The sequence below is a fragment of the Dromaius novaehollandiae genome, chromosome 1 (assembly GCF_036370855.1).
Source record: "Dromaius novaehollandiae isolate bDroNov1 chromosome 1, bDroNov1.hap1, whole genome shotgun sequence".
Lineage (NCBI taxonomy): Eukaryota > Metazoa > Chordata > Aves > Casuariiformes > Dromaiidae > Dromaius > Dromaius novaehollandiae.
The window spans coordinates 149,275,435-149,294,425 of NC_088098.1; the positions used below are offsets into that span (position 1 = coordinate 149,275,435).

At 43.0% G+C, this 18,991-nt stretch overlaps 1 protein-coding gene across 4 annotated transcripts in view; it reads left to right on the forward strand.

Moving 5' to 3' along the window:
• The window catches only part of NPAS2 (neuronal PAS domain protein 2), a 105,399-nt gene that overhangs the window by 38,189 nt on the left and 48,219 nt on the right, over nucleotides 1-18,991 (forward strand). For all 4 annotated transcript variants that reach the window (XM_064502501.1, XM_064502486.1, XM_064502494.1 and 1 more), the window contains exons 2-3: nucleotides 13,383-13,436; nucleotides 18,382-18,530. In XM_064502501.1, the coding sequence (XP_064358571.1) occupies nucleotides 13,383-13,436; nucleotides 18,382-18,530 (203 nt within the window). The remainder of the gene's footprint in view (nucleotides 1-13,382; nucleotides 13,437-18,381; nucleotides 18,531-18,991) is intronic.

The following is an 18,991-nucleotide window of genomic DNA, read 5'->3' on the forward strand; positions in this document are numbered from 1 at the left end:
ATGACTTCTGTTTCTGAAACATAGCAGTTGAGAGAATATGCTAAAAAATAAGTGCACTTTACACTCTCTGGACTATATCCTGCATTTAGCTCAGGTTCAAGAGGACATTAGGCTGAGATTTTTTGAAATCTCTCTTTCATTTTAGTCAATAGGGAGAGTTTAATGTACAATATGAACTAAGGGGATGCTTGAATATGAATAAAAAATACAAACAAAAGCGGTTATAGTTGTCTCTCCTTCCCCCACTTCATCGACTTAAAGCTGTTTTTATGGTAATAAGCAGCAAGTCACTGCCATGCACTATGGATAGCAAAACCAAGTCTTTCAAGTAATTTTCTTGCATATGTTTCATAGAAGGAGGACTGAATCCTGGAGTCAGATCAGTTTTAATAGCTCCCAAATAATCTGATTCAGGACCCATTCTATATTTAAATTCATTATTTCAGGCTCTGCATTTAAATTGAATGGGCAGCTTAAGCTGTAAAATTTGTTGTCTTGAACGGTCTTCGGGATTCCCCTTTTCTAAGCTCCACGTATTTAAGTTGCACTCCTCAACAGAGATGCCTGGCATAGGGGTTATTCCCTAGCACCAAGGAAAAGCACCGCTGGCTGCCATGATTCCCGCAGCTCTCTGTGCAGCACTGCAATGCCTCGTCACGCAAGACACAGTTGTAGTATCATAAAAATAGAACATCTATCAATTACGGTTGAGGAGGCAAAACCTCTGTATATAATTCAGACAAAATCTCCTGCATTTTTGAATCCAATAGTAGAAAAAGGGACATGAGGTGCAGGAAGAACTGATGGATTAGAGAATTTACCACGCAGGAAGACGATATTACCATTAAAGCCAGACTTACACTGCAAAATGATTATGCAGAGATTTTTCTTGGTTCTACACAGGCTTCAGCTTTGTTTTCTCTTCTTCAGGTCTTGAGGGGTTTTTTTGTTGGTGGGGTTTTTTTTGTCATGCTGACCTGTAAAAAGTTATCATTACCTGAAATAAATAAAAAAGAACAGGAAATGCAATAGGCTTGGTACACTAAAGGTTTGAGTTTTTCTTCTCTTAACATTTTGTTTTTCAAATCACTGTATTCCCAGTAGCACAGCAAAAATCATTTGCCTTAATGCAATTGCTAACAATCATGATATCAACACAAACCTCTGTTTGTTCATATGTTGAGCTCATTGAATAAAGCAGCTTATCATTTATCTGTGTAGAAGCTTTTAATTAGTCTTCTGAATTTACTCCAGAGATAAATGGGTAGATAATATTTAATACACAATTTATTATTTTCATTTCTTTATTGAGATGTCTGAATATGTATGCCAATCCACCTTTGATCTTATACTTTCTCTCTGTGTTAATAACTGTAAGATATTTGATGGCAAACAAACTCCCATATAAAAATTCCATTTTTAAATGGAATTAAAAAGTCCATTGCAATAGTTTTCAAAAGGTTGGGGGGGGGGGTCCTATAATTTAGAGCAGAGCAAATTCTGCTCTCTCAAGGATTATAAACTGTGCTCAGAAAAGACCCATTTCCGCTTGTGTCCCATGCTGGTGCTTTCCGAGATTTCCAGTGGGTGGGCAGGTGCTCCCACCCTGGCATGCTCCCGGCAGCCTGCCCTCACCGCGCCTGGTGCATCCGCCCCTCTGCTTGGTGCTGGACCCTCTTTCCAGGCCAGATTTGCCCACTGAGCTGTTTCACTGCACCGTTCACTTTGCCCAAGTGGAATTTTTGTGGAAAGCTCACATCTGCCCCAACGCAAGATGGCAGTGCTTGCAAATACCCCAGAAAAACTGCTGCTGTCACGGTGCAGGGATTGTGCCCCTTTCTTGCCGGGAAACGAAATCAAGCCCCGTCTCCTGAATCCCTCTTTCCTCTTCGCCTTTATTTCTTTTCCTTCGTTCTCCCGTGCCTTGGGAGAAAGCACACCTTCACAGTGCAGATAAAAGGGAATGGAAATACTAAGTAAACAGCACATCACTTTTATTAAAAATAGTACCCTGTGTAAATATAAAGTTCAATGTTACGGTTTTGTTGGCCCAGTAGGAGGAGGATTAAAAATGCTTATTAGTGGGTTTCAAGGCAGGAGTTCAGTTATATTAGCTACAAAAATATAATTATCATAATTAAGATTGCAAAGCACTAATGAAGATCTTTAATAATTATCCTTTTTCCTCAGAGATTCGCTTTGCAAAACCTGATTTGAATTATACATCACACTGAAGAAATTTTTTCATTGTAAAATAGGAACCACCGGTAGCATGATGAAGCTGAGGGCAGCAGCACCCACCATGTTGGTGGGGCACACCAGCACTATGGCTGGAGTGACCCTCAGCCGGTGACAGGAGAGACCCGAGGCCATAAATTCATGAGATGCGGTGCAAAACATAGTTGCGACCTTGGCTTGGTGCTGCATCCAAATGCTTGGCCAGGGTATGGACTCAGACACAAAACTGGGGACCAAAACCAGGCAGCACCCAGCCACACAGTGCCATGCAACCAGCCATGCTGTGTGTCTCTGGCCTCTAGTCTCTGGGCTTTGCAGCGCCCAAATGAGCTCTGAGCTGGCTGCACCCTCCTGCCTCGGTCTTGTCAGACACAACCTTAAAACCCCACAGAGGACACGGTTCACCAGCAAGGGAGACAGCAAGCAGTACAGAGAAATAGTCCAGGTGGACACAAGCTTACAGGGTCCCTCCTGAGAGAGACGAGAGGCAGCAAGTTGTCAAAATTAGGTGACAACAAATTGTCCATTTAAAAATATCTCCCCAAAACAGCTTTTCATGATTCATCTCCCCAGATGATTAAATATTTAGTTCTGCTGACAGGAATATGATAGCTCCTATAGAGCAGAAAATTTAGTGCAGTGGGTGAGTTATAAGCAGATATGTTATCAAGCTGTTAACACAGAAGTGATAGGATTATTGACGTTGATATCTGTATTTATTTCTGTATATTGTATAGGGATTTTTTCCCCTGTATCGCAGCAGATTTAGGCCACAGCTTACCTTTCACAGAGGGAAGGGAAGCTCTTGCCTTCTTGCAGGCTATAGGGCTTCCCTCTGTGCCTCTCACCTCCAGCTCCCGTTGGTGGGAAGAGCTGAGGCCGCCATGGTCATTGCCATGCTGGGACACCCAGGCTGGAGGAGCTGGGCATGGGTCTACGAGGATGAGAGTGACCAAGGTGAGCACTCGCCACCTGGCTTGAGTCCCGGTCTGCTCCTCAGGCTGGGACCCACCAGTGCCTAGGGTCTTGTTGGGTCAAGAGCAATGTGGGGGGAGAGGCCAATGCAGGAAGGACAATGCAGCTCCCATGTGGCTGGGAGAAGGTCAGGCCACAAGAGAAGACAATTCTTCACACCTAGGTTCTGCTCAGTGGAGAGAGAGTTACCACATGAGGTTAGACATCAAAACATCTACACCTTCAAAGAAATAGGGCATCACACTGAGTTTCTGGTGTGCTTTCCCCTTTCTTTGCAGAAACATGTGGTCTCATATTTCAGCATCTTAGGTATGGAGGTATGCACCATTGCAGCCGGTGTGAACTGTGATTGTACTGTCAAATATCCAAAATTGCCTTCTGGAGTCAATTTCTCTGCTGTTAGTAAAGTTACTCCCAGGCCCAGAGCCTTTTAAGAGGAGAGTATTGCGGTCCTTTAAGAACCGTCCATAGATGTTTAACAAATAAATAAAAATGTGGGGTGAAATGAACCTGTTTCAGCTCCTGAATATCTTGCTTTGTACTTTAGTGCAGCTGTAGCCCGTTAATTGGATGGAAAGGATTAAAAGGATCTTGTCAAGACTATTGCTGACAGAAAAAAAAGAGAGCAACTTTGACAATGGTTCCACCCAGAAAGACCAATTTTTCTGCTTGTGTTAGTGTTTTCCAGGTAGTTCATGCCAAACAAAACAGAAGTCCTTGAGTTTTTGTCAAATGTTTAAAGCATTATGCTCACATATTTTGCCAATGTGCATGTGTTGGCTGAGCATTTGACCATCAGAAAATCATAGGTCAGATGTTGTATTATTCTGCTTATTTAAATATTTGCAGAAGCAAATAAACTTTAATATGTTTTTACAACTAAGGATATTTTATAACTGAGACCATTTTCAAGGGAAGATTTCAGAGCTGATAATTACAAAATAATCCATGCAGCTCTACATCAGTGTTTAGGCCTCAAGTTTGCAAATATATACATACATGAGGGACTTATTATAGCAGTGTAGAGTTAAGCATATGTTAAAGTCTTTGTACATTCAGGACTTCTGATACTATGAGAATTAAAGTTTTATAAATACCTAAAACAGATTAAGAACATGGGAAGGAGAGAGAGAAAAGTATACATTTTTGCAGTCAAGGGCCATTCTCAGGAGAGATATTTTTCTTCTTTTTTGATAATTCTATTATAAAGTGTATACACTTTCAAATCAATGTCTAAAATTGACATGACAGGCACATGGCATATAGACATATAATGTTAAGATGTGTATCTCACATTCCTTTCTCCTAGATGGCAGGTTTATAAAGCAGGAGGGATGTCAGCATAGCGGAGACAGTGCCTGAGCTATTCGCAGCACAGAAGACCAAAAACATAAAAAAGTAGGTTCCACGAAGGTATATAATATAGGAACTCATTCAAGGGGACTGATATGCTCAGGATGTTCCTGATGGTAGCTAGCTCACAATATCCAGAAGTGACACCAGGCATTAGCATAGTGCAACAGGACATGCTGCTGATAGGATCCCAGCAGCCCTGGGGTCCCTACAGAGCCCTGGAATCACAGGATAATTCAGGTTGAAAGGGACCTTAGGAGGTCTCACAACCAATCTCCCGCTCAAGGCAGGGCCAGCTCTCAGGTCAGGCCAGGTTGCCCAGTACCTCATCCAACCAGGTCTTGAAAACCTCCAAGGACGGAGACTGCTCAGCCTCCTTGGCAACCTGCTCCACTGCCTGACTGTCCTCATTGGGAAAAAGGCTTTCCCATGGCCCCCCTGTGTGGAGCCTGGCTCTGTCTGCTCAATGACCCCTCGTAAGCACTGAGGCATTGTTTGGTGCTCCCAAAGCCGCCTCTTCCCCAGGCTAAGCAAGCCCAAGCTCCCCCAGCCTCTCCTCAGAGGGCAAGTGCTCCATCCCCAGACATCTTGGTGGACCTCTGTTGAACTTGTTTCAGTTTATCAATGTCTTTCTTGTATTGGGGGAGGGGGGGCCTAAAACTGGATGTGGTGTTCTAGATGTGGTGTAACGAGTGCTGAGTAGAGGGGGATAATCCCTTCCCTCAGTCTGCTGGCTGCATTCCTGTTGGGACAGCCCAGGATACTGTTGGACATCTTCCTCACAAGGGCACACCACTGGCCCATGTTCAGCTTGCTGTTTGCCAGGACCCCCAGAGCCTTTTCTGCAGAGCTACTCCCCAAACTGTCAGTCCCCAGCCTGTGTCATTGCTGGAGCTCTTTCTTCCCTGGTGCAGGACTTGGCATTCGTCCTTGCTAAATTTCATGAAGTTCCTGTTGGCCCATTCCTTCACCTGCCTGGGTCCCTCCAATGGCAGCCCTGCCTTTGAGTGTGAAGGCAACATAAATGACATCCACTGCTCTCCCTCCATCCACAGATCTAGTCATTTTATCATAGCAGGCAATCAGATTGGTCAGGCATGATTTACTGTTCATAAATCTATGCTGACTGTTCACCATCAGCTTCCCCTTCATGTGCCCAGAGATGTGCTCCAACAGGACTTGCTCCATGATTTCCCAGAGACTGAAGTGAGGCTGACTGACCTGTTGTTCCCTGAATCGTCCTTTTGGCCTATTTTGAAGGCAACATTTGCCTTTATCCAATCATCAGGGACCTTCCCCAATCTCCACTACCCTTCAAAGATGAGAGAGCAGCCTTGCAAAGACAGCGGCCAGCTCTCACAGTGCTCAAGGATGCAGCCTGTCAGGTCCCACAGACTTGTCTGGGTCAAGTCCCCTCCAGTTTCCTGGCTCAACCCTCATCTGCTGCTGGTCGGTATTCTCATCCTTGACCCCCATCTCTGAGCACAGAGGCCTGCAAGGCCTTGCCGGTGATGACTGAAGCAAAGAAAGCATTGAGTACCTCAGCCCTGTTTGGGTTTGCTGTCACTAACTCACGTCCCCACAGCAGTGGTCCCACATTTTCCTTGTTCAGCCTTTTATTACTGACGTAGCAGTACCCTTGTTGCCCTTGATGTCCCTTGCAAGTGACAACTGTAGGTGAGCCTTGGCTTTGCTAACACCATCCCTACCCACCCTGTAGAGTTATAAATGTTTGGCTGTGCACCCTAGTTTTCTAATAAGTCCCAATTCTCCTGCCTCTTGGGAGTAACACTCTACCTGGCTTCATACAGTGTTGTAAGGAGGGAGAAACAGATATGTCAAGCTAGTAATAATTCAGCCTTTAACTGCCTCATGTCACAGTTTCCTTGCTAAAATATGGTCATTAATTCCAATGCACTAAACCTGTTTGGTAAAACTCCTCCTTCTTGCAGGCACCATCCATTCAATGATAGGCACCATCCTTCCTCCCAGAGGAACATGCTTTCCCTCGCAAAGACTGCAGTGGTCTGAACTGCTGTTAGGTGCCCTATGACGAGCCTAGGTGCTTCATCGCCGCAGTCCATTCAGAAAGAGAGATGGCTGCGAGCAGCCCATTGCAATCACATCATCCGTTCGTCACACGGAACAATGTTCCCGACCTGACCTACTTTTCCCATACGCCCACGGACCGCTAATCCTGTTTAGCATTGCTGGAAGGGGACGGGCACACCAAGAAGTGCTCTGAGTTACACAGATGGCAGTCTTCACTGATTAATGTTAGTTTAATTGGTTTGCCTTTCTGTTTCCAGTAGTGAGAGGGGAGAGCAGAGCAGGGTTTGAACTTGGGGATTCATTTAGTCTAGTCACTGAAGTTTGAATGGCTCTAGTCATTCAGTGATGATAATAAGGCAAGATAACGAGCGTGTGTATACTGATCTTCATCAAAGATCCCAAGCTCTGCACAAACTTTACACATTGCTCACAAGCTAGAGATATATGACTTTTCTCACTTACCCTGGCTGTACTCTAGCATAGTTTTGCTGACATCAGCTCTGTTACTCCTGCCTTAAACTGATGCGAATTATTCCTTACCTGTAGAGGGTTCACGCACTACACGTGCAAAAAGTAGAGCCATCACTGTGGTAGAGACGGGGGTAGCTGTCCAGCAACACACACCAATAGGCACTACGTTTCAGATACATGGAAAAGAATAACTTTTTCCACTAAATAGAAGTAACGAAAAGAATAATACTGGGAGATATTATGAGACTTTACATCTCTTCTTATACTCCCATAACACTCAAGTGCTTTACCTGTGAAAGTTTCCCTGGCATTCCCAGTTCAGAAGAGTGGACCATTAATATATGCCTAATTCCACCATTTTCACTGTCTCCATTTGGATTTTTTTTGAATATTGGTTGCTTTAAGCCACTTACCAACTACAGATTCATTGTAAATATGAAACATGAAGGTTAGAAGAATAATTGTTCAATTGAAATGATCAATAAAATGCATTTAATAAAGCATTAGTCTTTTTCATATATTTAATTATTGTCTACTAGGGTTTTGTAATCACCGAATTCTAGGTGATTTTCACTGTAATGCTTTTTATGTAAGAATCATTCTGAGTTTTCAAAAGTCTGTATCTAAAATAGCACAAGTTATCTGCTAAGATAATAACTTCATGAAGTCCAATATTTTCTCCAAAAGTTTTCTTCTTCTTTTCTTCCTGTGCTTTGTCTCTTTTTGGAACCCCCCAAACATCCTCTTCTCTAGTGTAAACAAAATGTAGCAAATTAGTGAGAACAGGAAGACTATGTTACACACTGCCAGGCAAAAACAATCCTAACTCTAATGCTAGGCACTTACCGCACTACTGGATTTTTCACTTTACTTGTAAAAAGAGTAATTCCCGTAACAATTTCAGTATTACATGACCTGTGGTAACTGCAGACTGCCATTCTCCCTCTGAAGAATCACAGTCCCTTCTCAAATAACAGTGTACATCATAAGGAAAGTGGTTTTTTACTATTTGTTTCCATTTTCCTAAGGTTACTGTGTTTAAATTTTCATAAATCAATTTTAATTTGTATGGGTGGAATTATGCTGTATTTAGCTATGGGGTCTAGTATGTTCTTGTAACAGTTCATAGGTTTACATTGAAAAATAAGCATGGAGGGATGCATTTCTGATTTAAGTTTGACTTGTCTGTGAATCTGTTGATTTATTCTGATCATATTTATACAGACCCATCCTGTGTCTCTACATACAAAACACCTCAGAAGTGCTACACACACCTAAGTGCTTCATCCATGCCAGAGGGACGTGGGATGAGGAGCCAAAGTAGTCCCTTCTTGCCTGTCACATTGTGACCTTTCCTCTCACGTGCTGTACACGAATCTTTTTCATTGCCCCACAGCAAGAGTTTGAAGGGAAATACTCTATGTGTTGGTGCATTTTACTCCACTTTGGAGCAGAGGGGATGCAGCTGCTGGCACCAGCCGCAGTGGTGGTCCCCAGTGCTGCTACATGCCTGCCCAACCTTGGATCATACTCAACGCGCACAGGGTCCTGTTGTTCGCTTTCCATTCCTACGCACACGTGTGGATCCAGCCTTCAAATCCTGAACAACTGAACACAACCGTGTGCCTCCTTTGAGCTGCTGCGCTCATCGTCAGCAGCCCCTTTCCTCCCTTTCCAAGGGGAGAAGGAGGGTAACTCGTCCCACCGAGGCAGCTCTCAGCGCCTGGTGGAAGTCAGGCTTGGCAGGGCTGGACCCTGCAGGCTAAATGCTGCATCTGGGATGTATAGGGATGTATCCACCAGCTGCTTTTTCTTTGTCCACCCCCACAGAGACAGCAGTTTTGGAGGCTCTGCCCAGGAGCCAGACATTAGCTCAATACATTTCTTCCCAGTGTCCGAATTTTCCATACAACACTCGCCTGCGCTCTGTCTGTGGCAGGACTGCTGTCCAAGTGCAGTATCATCATCTTTACTTAGGATGGTGGTATTGTACCAGCATCTTCAGTGGTCCTAGGGTGAGACCTGAGGGTGGACTCAAGTATATATATGCACAAGGGGTGAGCAGCAATGCCAGGGCATGGCCAAGGCACTCCTCTCCCTGGGACTGTGCATGCCCTGGAAGGGACGAGTAGCCGAACACCCCAAAAAGACCTGCAGGACAGGGGCGGCAGCTACTCCAGTGCTTGTAAGAGGCAAGGGGAGGCAGAGCCTGGCTTTCATGGCCAGCGTAGGGCTGGAGGAGTGCAAACACCATGATTTCTTACCAGGCCTCACCACGCGCAACCCGGGACCTCTTGGAGAGATTTATGTCTCGGTCTTTGTCATGATCAGTAGAGATTTAATTAGGCCGAGTTAACCGAGTATGATTGAAAGTTCTTGTTAAATGCCAAGCTGATTAGTAGGAACTGAGATTAGCTGGCCACATAGCATCTTTGTGGGAAATCAACAGCTGATAATTTATATTTGAGTGTCAGTCATTTGATAGCGTAGCCTTATGAGCACTAGAACAGTAAGGAGGGAAACCAGCCTAGCAGACACAGATGAGTGATAGCTTAACTCACTAAAGAACATGTTTCAAGTGCAGCATAAGGTGATCAGGGCCAGATGAATTTTATAGTGCCAGCTCTGTGTCCACTGAGAATAGACTGTAGCAAAATAAACATGTGCAACTTTTCTTCTGGAGAGTCCCTGGAGTGACCTGGCATTGTGCCTGAATTACTTCTTTCCCAAGCAGCTATTCATCGTATGAATGAATGTGTGGGGACGGTCAGGTTGTAATTCTCCATCTGATACCTAAGCCAGGGATACATGGTTACCTATCTGTTTTACCTATTCATTTCCAGAAAAACTCACATTAAAAAAAATGAAAAAAAAACTTAAAAAATGAAAACATTTAAAATAAAACATTTCCATAAAAGCTCTGATGATCAGTTTCCCACGTACTATCAGGGTAAAAAAATTCTCACTTTGCTTATCACATCAGGCTCAAGCCAGTCTCCCTAGTCAAATGACCTATAGCCTTATGACAGATTTATGGCTTATCCAAATCCTCCCCCCCTCCATAAGGGAAATACTCTAAGGGACACAACTGGCTAACAGGCCCAGGCCTTGAGGCAGAGAGGGGACATGATTTGCCACAAAAAGGAGCCTAGCTAGCAACCAGACCAGCAGACCAGTGCTCAGTTAGCAACGAGCTGGCCCTCAGTGAGGGGAGCAATCAGCTGGGGCGCTGCAGCCTGCCCACTGCTGAGGAGGCTCCCTTGGACTGGGCATAGCGATCAGGGTGTCCAGAGGCCTCAGACTTTTGGGTGCCAAGATGGCCCTTACTGTTTACCTTGTTTCTCATGCTGTACCATCCTACTTCTCAAACTCTTCTGAAAGCAGGAGCTTGTCCAGGAAGGACTCAAGCCAACCTTTTAAAAGCTTGCCATTGGTTTGTTCTGCTCCACTTGGGTGTATCTGTCTTTCTGTGTGCCTGTCTGTCCCAGTACTGTGATGGTAGGAGTACATGAGCTTTCTCCTCCTTATTCCAGGTGGTTCCTATCTTTTTGACTGACAGTTTCTTCACTCTGTTGATAATGAAGATATTAATCAAGTTCCAAACATGGCTGTCATTGTCAAATACGCCATTGCTGCAAGTTACGCCATGTGGTGCTGTTACCCTCAGGTTTTCAGACTCTCATTGTTAGCATGAAAGGATTGTTCAGATTTTGAGAAATCCGTGTGTTACGTGTTTTAATGTCGTTTCTTTGCAGGGGAACAGTGGCACAGAGCCATGGAATTTACTGTCTGCCTCTGTCATTGTAATGAGCCAGAATTGCTTCCTAAACCTGACACTGATGGGGGGGGGATAAAAGAGTAGATTGCCTTTTTGTTATTCTGGGCCCTCTCAGCTCAAGGCCTGGGAGGATAATGTAGAACAGACAGGTTGCACTAAGTGCAAACCTAAACTCCATGTCATGGGGCTTTCCTCCAGCACTTAGGCAACATCTGGTGTGGCTTAGGGGAAAGATGACCATACTGGCTAGCAGGAGTTGTATATTTTGCTGTATCTATTTTGTTGAGAATAGTTTTAATTGCATATGGTACATATGTACTGGCAAACACTGTCAGCAATGCTTACGATGCTCTGGAGATTTTGCCGTGTGAGGAAATAGAAGCAAAATGACAATTAGATATTGTCTAACACTGGCAACAGCACAGCAGGTCCTGAATTTTATGTCAGTCAGTGAGAAACCTTGTTTACTGGAAGCTGGCCATAAATTGCTTTACAGATCTAGCCAAATCCTTGGCAGAGCAGACCACTTAGACCTGTTGCTCTCTTATCAGGGTAGAGGCTTCCCAACAGCGTAATTCCTTGACAGTTTATAGGGGACAGCCTTTGGAAGCCTCTTTCTATTAGGTACCTTCTGCCTCACAAAACCAGATGGGGCTAAAAACTGCATAGTATTATCTGTTATTTTGTTCTGTATAATAGGATTCAGCAATTTAAATCTGCCAATCACAGCTAAAAAAGCCAATGTCTCTGTATTTCCTACTTATGTTCCTCCATTAACAAGTAGAAACCCATTAAGTAGCAGCTTTGCCCTCCAATCAGTAACTTGTAGCTTTTAATCTCTAATTACGCTTATATTTGATAAAAAGTTACAGGTAGTTTCATGTTCTTAATTAACTGTTGACTAATGAGCCAATGTAGTAATGCTGTAGAGGAACTACTAACAGAAAGAAGGAGTTTATCCACCGTTCTCACTATTGAGAAGTTTTCACTATTGTTTTTTAATAAAATGTTCTTTAGACAGGTGAATTTCTATGTGACTTATATGTGGAAAATACTGTGGGCTGAAATAATGCATAACAATTAACTTCCCTCCTTCCCCTTTTCAATTTTATTCATACATCTTACATTTTGAGGAATCATTACGTGAAAATGTTATTGATTTTTGAAAGTGAGTGTTATCATTGCATGTCATTATAGTGACACTTTGAAAATGACCTTTGACAATATCCAGAGCCAGTAACAGCATTGTGCTCCTGATCTGGAAAACATTTGTGTGGCATGCAGCAAAACGCAGCTTTCATGCTCTGGCACAAGTGCAAGATGCCACGAGAGAAGGCAGGTAGTGTACAGCCTTGTCCGCAGGCTGAACAGGGCTGTGTCTCAAGCATCCCTTTCTCATGAGACCATGGAGCAAAAGAAGGGCAGGCAGTGAGCTGGAGACAAATGTTTCTGAGGATCTCAGCCTTCAGCTGTGTTGGTCTTGTATTTTTCCCTCTGCCTCACCTACACGATTTACTGATTTAGTTGTTTACTCCATTTTGCTCCATGGCTTTATGAACACATCTCGTGCTCAGAATACTTTATCCTTACAGAATGAGCTGCCCGAGCAACTGGACCATAAACCTGATTGCAGGTCAAAACATTTTGGTCAACGCTAGCAAAAGCAGTGACACTGATGGCCATGGTTCATGGTCAGGGTTAGAGCCGGGGCTACATCTTCACCTATATCGCAAATCAAGGCCTGGCAGCTGCTCGACCACTGAGCACAAGCCATTTTAAGCCTCAGCGGAGATGGAGAAGAGCTGTGCAGGCAGCAGTTTAATTCATCCTCCCCAGGCTCAGTGCTGGGAGCACCAGGAAGATGGTCTGTCAGCTGTTGTTAGTTATGGGATGGTTTTTCCCTATACCTGTGGATATCTGTCCTTTAGGAGCTGGACTTAGGCAGCAGGCTTTATGAGGACACTTTGAGTTTGGGCTGTAATTCAATGAGGTTGCAACCATTTCTATGGACCCGGGTGAGGGCCCATGGACGAGGACGAAGTGTCTCCCAGTAGGAGGCTCCACATGAGGAGTCCAAGGCAAGACCAAGGCCGGCTCTGGTCAGTGCACCAGGGACAACAGCTTTGGGAATATGGGAGTGCTGAAAACACCTTTCCAACTTGGGCAGAGAGGCTAGGGCCCATTCAGACTGCAGGTTTGCAGAGAATAACCTCAACACTGAAAATCCCCCAAGAAGTGACTGTTTTTTTCGACTGTATTGGCATGCTGCGTTGTGCCTGGGGCTTTGATTGCTGGCTGGAACCCCTACAAGCTAGTGTGATGTTAAGAAATATTATTATCTACAACGGATGTTTCTTAAAATCAAGGACTGTGGCATAAAGCACTGCTGACACATTTATCTGACCTGGATATCATCACTCTGTTATTAAAATGAAATAGAAGCGACTCTGAGAACAACCTGAAAGTAGAGCTAACAAAATGACAATTTATAATGATTCTTACATTCCTTTAACAGAAAAAACTGCTTAGACAATCTAATGGATGAAGATGAGAAAGACAGGGCAAAGAGGTGAGCACTTTTTCTTTTATAACTCTCTGTTTATCTTGTGGTGAGCCTGATACTGTTTGCTGCCGCAGAAACTGCTTTATCCATAATTAATTAAACAAAAAGAGAGAGTAAAATAAAGCCAAGCAGAACCTGAAAAAACTGCCTTATCACAGATCACTATTCTCAGCTACCCTGTAAGAGCAAAATAACTTCAGCAATGTTTCCTGTGGAAAATGTCAAAGAAGCAAAGGCATTGATTGTTTTTTTCATATTATTGCAGAGCACTAGAACTGAAGAACCAGCAAAATACTCCTGGTTCTGTAATACATCACCCTAGCCTCCAGAGTGTATAAAACATGTGTGATTTTTTTTTTACAAGAGGCATCTTGCAAAAGAAAAAAAAAAAAGATGATCTTTTTCCTTATTATGATGGTCATTTATTCAGCTGTGCCTATCTCACAGTAATGAAAACACCCAGAAGTTATCTTCATAACAGAGAAAGACCATTAAAGTGCTGTGTCAACCCTGAACTGGCACAAACATCTATTCACATATACTCATCTCTCTCTGATAAAGTCCCAGTTGATAAGTAGGCAGGAAATTGTTGTGAACACTTTGTGGGGAGGAGAGAGGGCATGTTTAGAGGCAAAAGAAGATTTGTGACAATAAACTGTAATAACTGTCAAATCTGAGTGGCATCTGCAGTGTCACAAAAGCTGTTGGCAAGCTTTTTTTTTTTTTTTTCTGGAAGCTTTATCAATACTGCAACCTGCAGCCTGCAGAGGAAGCCGTAGGTTGCACATATTTTTTTCCCTTGGTTCTCTCTAATGAGAGTATTTTCAGTCCAGGCACAACTAGTTGATCCAGTTTCATCTCTTTTGATTCCTTCTCCACTTCTTTCCTCCCTGCAGCCTTTTCTCACTAATATAGGTCAGCATACGCTGCAACCAAGCTGAACTGTTCTCCTTTGCTCCCTTTTCTAATTTGTGCATGTTCAGGGCCTGCGTTTGATACCGGGAGCAAAGCGCTGACCTCCAGTTAGGGCTGCAAGGGATGTCTGCTGAGGCAAAGGGTCCATCAGTCCCTGAAGCCCCTCCGCTACCATCTCCCGGGTGGGCTTCATGCACATGAGACTTCCCGAACAGAGAGCTATCAGCGCGCAGTGCAGAGAGTGCGGCTGTGCCAAACCATCTGTAAATAATGTAGACATCTGTGGACAGGGGAGGAGGTGGATTCGGGGAAGGGATGCCTCATGCCACATTGCATCACAAAAAGATGTGTCTTTGGAGGTGGGATATCTCAGCTGAAGGTGCCATAGTGAGCACAGAGTGCTGTGAAATGTGAATTTCTGGTGCTAGAAATATGGATTCAAAGAAATGGAAAGTAGAGGAAGGAAGCCCATGTATAGCTTTCAGCACTCTTCATACAGTTAAGATCTGATTATTTTCAAAATATTTCTGAGGTAATTGACAGAAAAATGGATTAAACACATACATATAGGGCAAAGATAGGATAACACATATCTTCACTATCAGTGCTTGTCATCACCATCTGGTACGATTTTTACGCTGTTTGTTCAGGGAGGGAATTTCTGTGATACCCTGGGGCAGGCCTATATCAAGGTGGATAGAAAAATGGCAACTTTTAAAATGAAAAAAAAAAATGGCTTCTTTATGTTTTAATTTCACTACGCTTTGCCTTTTATAAATAAACCGAAATTTGAAATTGATTTTGAAAGCATGAGAGGCTACATGAAGGCCTAAAGTTGCTATAATATACTAAACCTGTTCCAAATCCATTAAAAATAATCAAAAGGTACATGTTTTCTCCCAAAGCTTTGAAGAAAGTCAAATCTGGGCGAAGCCATTGGCTAAGTGTCTTGCTGGTGTTTGTTGAAAACTGATGGCTCTCATCTGTCATGTGCTGCAGGGGAAGCACTTTCTTTGTTTTATTTTGTTCAGTCTAAGGAGCAGGTCCCTCAGAGCTAAGAAAGCAAAGAGGGAGTAAGAAAAGCCAGGAAAAGTGTTTTCTTCTCTCATTTTATGAGTAAAAGTTGATGAGAGTGGAACTTTCTGGGTCTAACTCTCTGGGGAGGGATCTCAGCCAGGAGCTGGATTTCTCAAGCCTCAAGTGTGACCAGATGCCCTCATATTTACTATTTGCTTCTATTTATTATGCGTGTACAGTTTGTATTATACCGATATGCTGCCTCAAGAGTGAGGTACCAGAGCTCACATTCATCCGATTTGCCTTTCGGTGCCTATTTGCGATTGCCTAAGGAAGTCGAGGCTGAGAAGGGCCAGCATCTTAAGTGGGCCAGCATCATTAAAGCCTTCTAGGACAGCAAACAAAGCACTCGCCACAGAGCCGGGAGGCCCAGGTTGCGGGCTGTCTGCAGTGCGGGCAGAGCCGTGTGTCCTCCTCCCAGGAGGGGCTGTCGCCACCAGGCCGTGGGCAAGGGCAGCTGTGGGGCATCACGGCCCTCTCTGCTGACCATGAGCCATTCTACTGCCAAGCACGTGCCGAGGAGGAGACCAGAGGGAGGCCCCAAATAGCCAAATTTTTGTAGCTTATTGATTCAAGCAGACTGTTACGTGTGAGGGGAGCTGTTCCTTACAGAAGGAAGTTTTTTAACCCGAACAGCCTCTGATATATTACCTATGCTGGGAACAAGGGCCGTGTTCTCCCAAGGAGAGGCATCTGAAGTCTCAGCCCTCACCAAGGGATTATTATTTAGCCAAGCTGCATTGCTCTTCCTTCAGGGTACTGGTTATGTAGAGCCCTGTTCTGCTGCATCTGGCTCTCCTAAGACACTACCTAACTTCCCTCCGAAGTCCTGAGGCCTAAAATTTAGGTATGGTAGCACCAAACCTGAAAACATCTAAGACTTCTTTGAGATCTCCATCTTCTGGAGAGAGAAACAACATGCATTCTTTGGCACTGGACAAGGCTTACTTTGTTTTATAAAATAATTTATTTATAAATTACTTTGTTTTATAAATCAATCTGAAACAGAAAGCACGCACTATGAATTTTTTTCTCTCACCCTCTTTTCTTTTAGTTTGCTTTAACTAATAGGAAATTGTTTGGAAATACATTTTTTGCAATTTAATTGAATTCCAAATTCCATCCAAAACCTGCTTGAAGTGAAACATGAGTAAGCGTTTAATAAATTAGAACTAGCATTTGCCATTTTTCACTCCAATGAAATATAACTTCAAAAGTCTGAATCAATGTATGTTATGCAGTTAGTTGCTTTGATGTGTATACAATGTATCCTGCTGGACAGCAAAAAGAAATACCAAATTTAGTGTAAAATCACAATTTATTGTCAGTCAGCATGGGGGAATGGCTACTAATAAGCAAGTAACATTCTTTCTATAAGACAATAAACAGCACATACATAACAGAATAAAAATGACTGTTTAATGACATTTTAAATTGGCAATTTTGATCATTCTGAGTTCAAGCTGTCCTGTATGTTCAGTTGTATTTGCTAAAAATCCAAAATCTATTCATACTGTGTCTTCTTCGCCATGAATAGGCTATATTTTTTTCTGAGTAGTGAGGAGAGAGGAGAACTGGGACGAATAGTATGGAATTAAGACACAAACTGTTTTGGCTTACCATAAATGACATGCCCTAGTGGTGAAGTAAACAAGGCTAGGGAATAATCTTCTGAGAAAAGTGAGGAAAACTGCATTATTTAAGAGGTTTATAACTGGACTGAACATAACATTTACAACTGCACAATGGTAGTTTAGATGACCTAATTGTTTTTTCTCTTTTTTTCCTTCTTAAGATTTTACTGCAATCATTGATTCAGATCTTGGTAGAGTTATTTCCACTAGAGGAGTTTTTATATTTCCTTTGTGAATAAAATGTCAAGTGTTAAAAGTAGATACCTTATATTTCTGTTGAGACATCTTTATTTTTGGCAAAGCAACGCTTCCCCTATAGATGATCGTTGTTCTGTTTTATTTTCGGGAGGCTCAAGACTCTTTGAGCCTAAAATGGAGTGAAGATTGAATTATGAGGAAGTAAAGTGTTGATGTTCTTTAGGTTCCCTTGAACTGTACAGAAATAGGATAAGGATGGAGCTTTTCACATCTTGTTCTGACAGCCTTTTGCATTGTAATAAGAACAGGCTGAAATCAGTCAGGCAGTATCCACCCAATCTCTTGCGTTCAAAGCTGTAAAATAATCAAGCATTGGCTTCTATCCAGCGTATCTCCAAGAGTGTTCACGGTTGAGAGCAAGACAAACAAAAATTACCCCTCTGTCAGTAGTAACATCCAGAAGCCTCTGCTGTGATTTCTCTGATGAAAATGTTTATCGCCATATTGGTCCTTTGGGGAATGTAAATGCTGGGCTTAATTCTGCTCCAATTTTCACCAGTGTGCCTCCAGAGCTCCTTATGAAATACTGCAGGTTCACACTCTTTTTAGATTTAGAACATCAGAATGAGAATTGGCCTGTTGGCTTTTCTTTCCTGTCTACATGTAACCAGATTTTTAGATCTGGTTTACGTATTTAACAAAGCAAATCTTGTTTGCTTGAGGACCTTTCAGAAGAACAGAAAAATTTTCTAGGTTATATTCCTTTTTATTTTCATACAGCTACAGAAGTCTGGGCAATACCCTCGAAATAGAATGATTGCAGTATTCAAGGGAACAGTTCAGAAAACACTTTCTAGTGTATAGGTTAATATATAATAAAAAACATTAAAGGGCACTCACTCAAGAGATTATCGACAGTCTTAATGATAGTATTATGATGGTGCCAAAACACCCCAAATGAAGTCAGGTCCTTTCTTCCTATGAGCTTTTCAAACACAGCGGCAGAAATAGACCCTCTCTGAGAAGTCTGTAATCTAAAACACACTTTCTAAAGACTTCTTAATTCTAAATCTTCAGAATTTTTCTTGGTTGGCTGATCTTTTTTTTTTCCCTCCCCCTGTTTACAGGGCTTCGCGTAACAAGTCTGAGAAAAAGAGACGCGACCAGTTCAATGTTCTCATCAAAGAGCTCAGCTCCATGCTTCCAGGCAACACCCGCAAAATGGACAAAACTACTGTGCTGGAAAAAGTCATTGGCTTCCTGCAGAAACACAATGGTAAATTTACTGCAGTTCTTCATGCAGTAACCAAATGGTAGTACAATAATACCCTGTTCCTTCAGTGATGATCAGAGTGGCTCAAGGGGCCTAAAAGTGCTACTGCAAGGTATTCATTTCTGTCTCATAACTTCTAATGAGAAAATATGCAGCCACTGTGCTGCCCAAATCCATCTCCTCAGCTGCTCTTTAGTTGAGAACAACTCTCAACCTGCCAGAGAAGGGGGCGAATGTCAGGAATGAAGGGAAAGGAGGGTAGCACTGCTCTGCAGTGTACCTGATGAAGAGGGATGTTTTGAACAAAAAGGGATCTGGGCCAGAGAGAAGACTTCCTTCCCTTGAAATGTGCAATATTCTGAGCAGAACAAAGCACTCACCCCAGCTTTGCCACTGAAAATGTAGGGAAGCAATCTGTCAAGCCCCCTGCTCCTCAGCAGTCTGTGTAGGACACGATTTTCCAC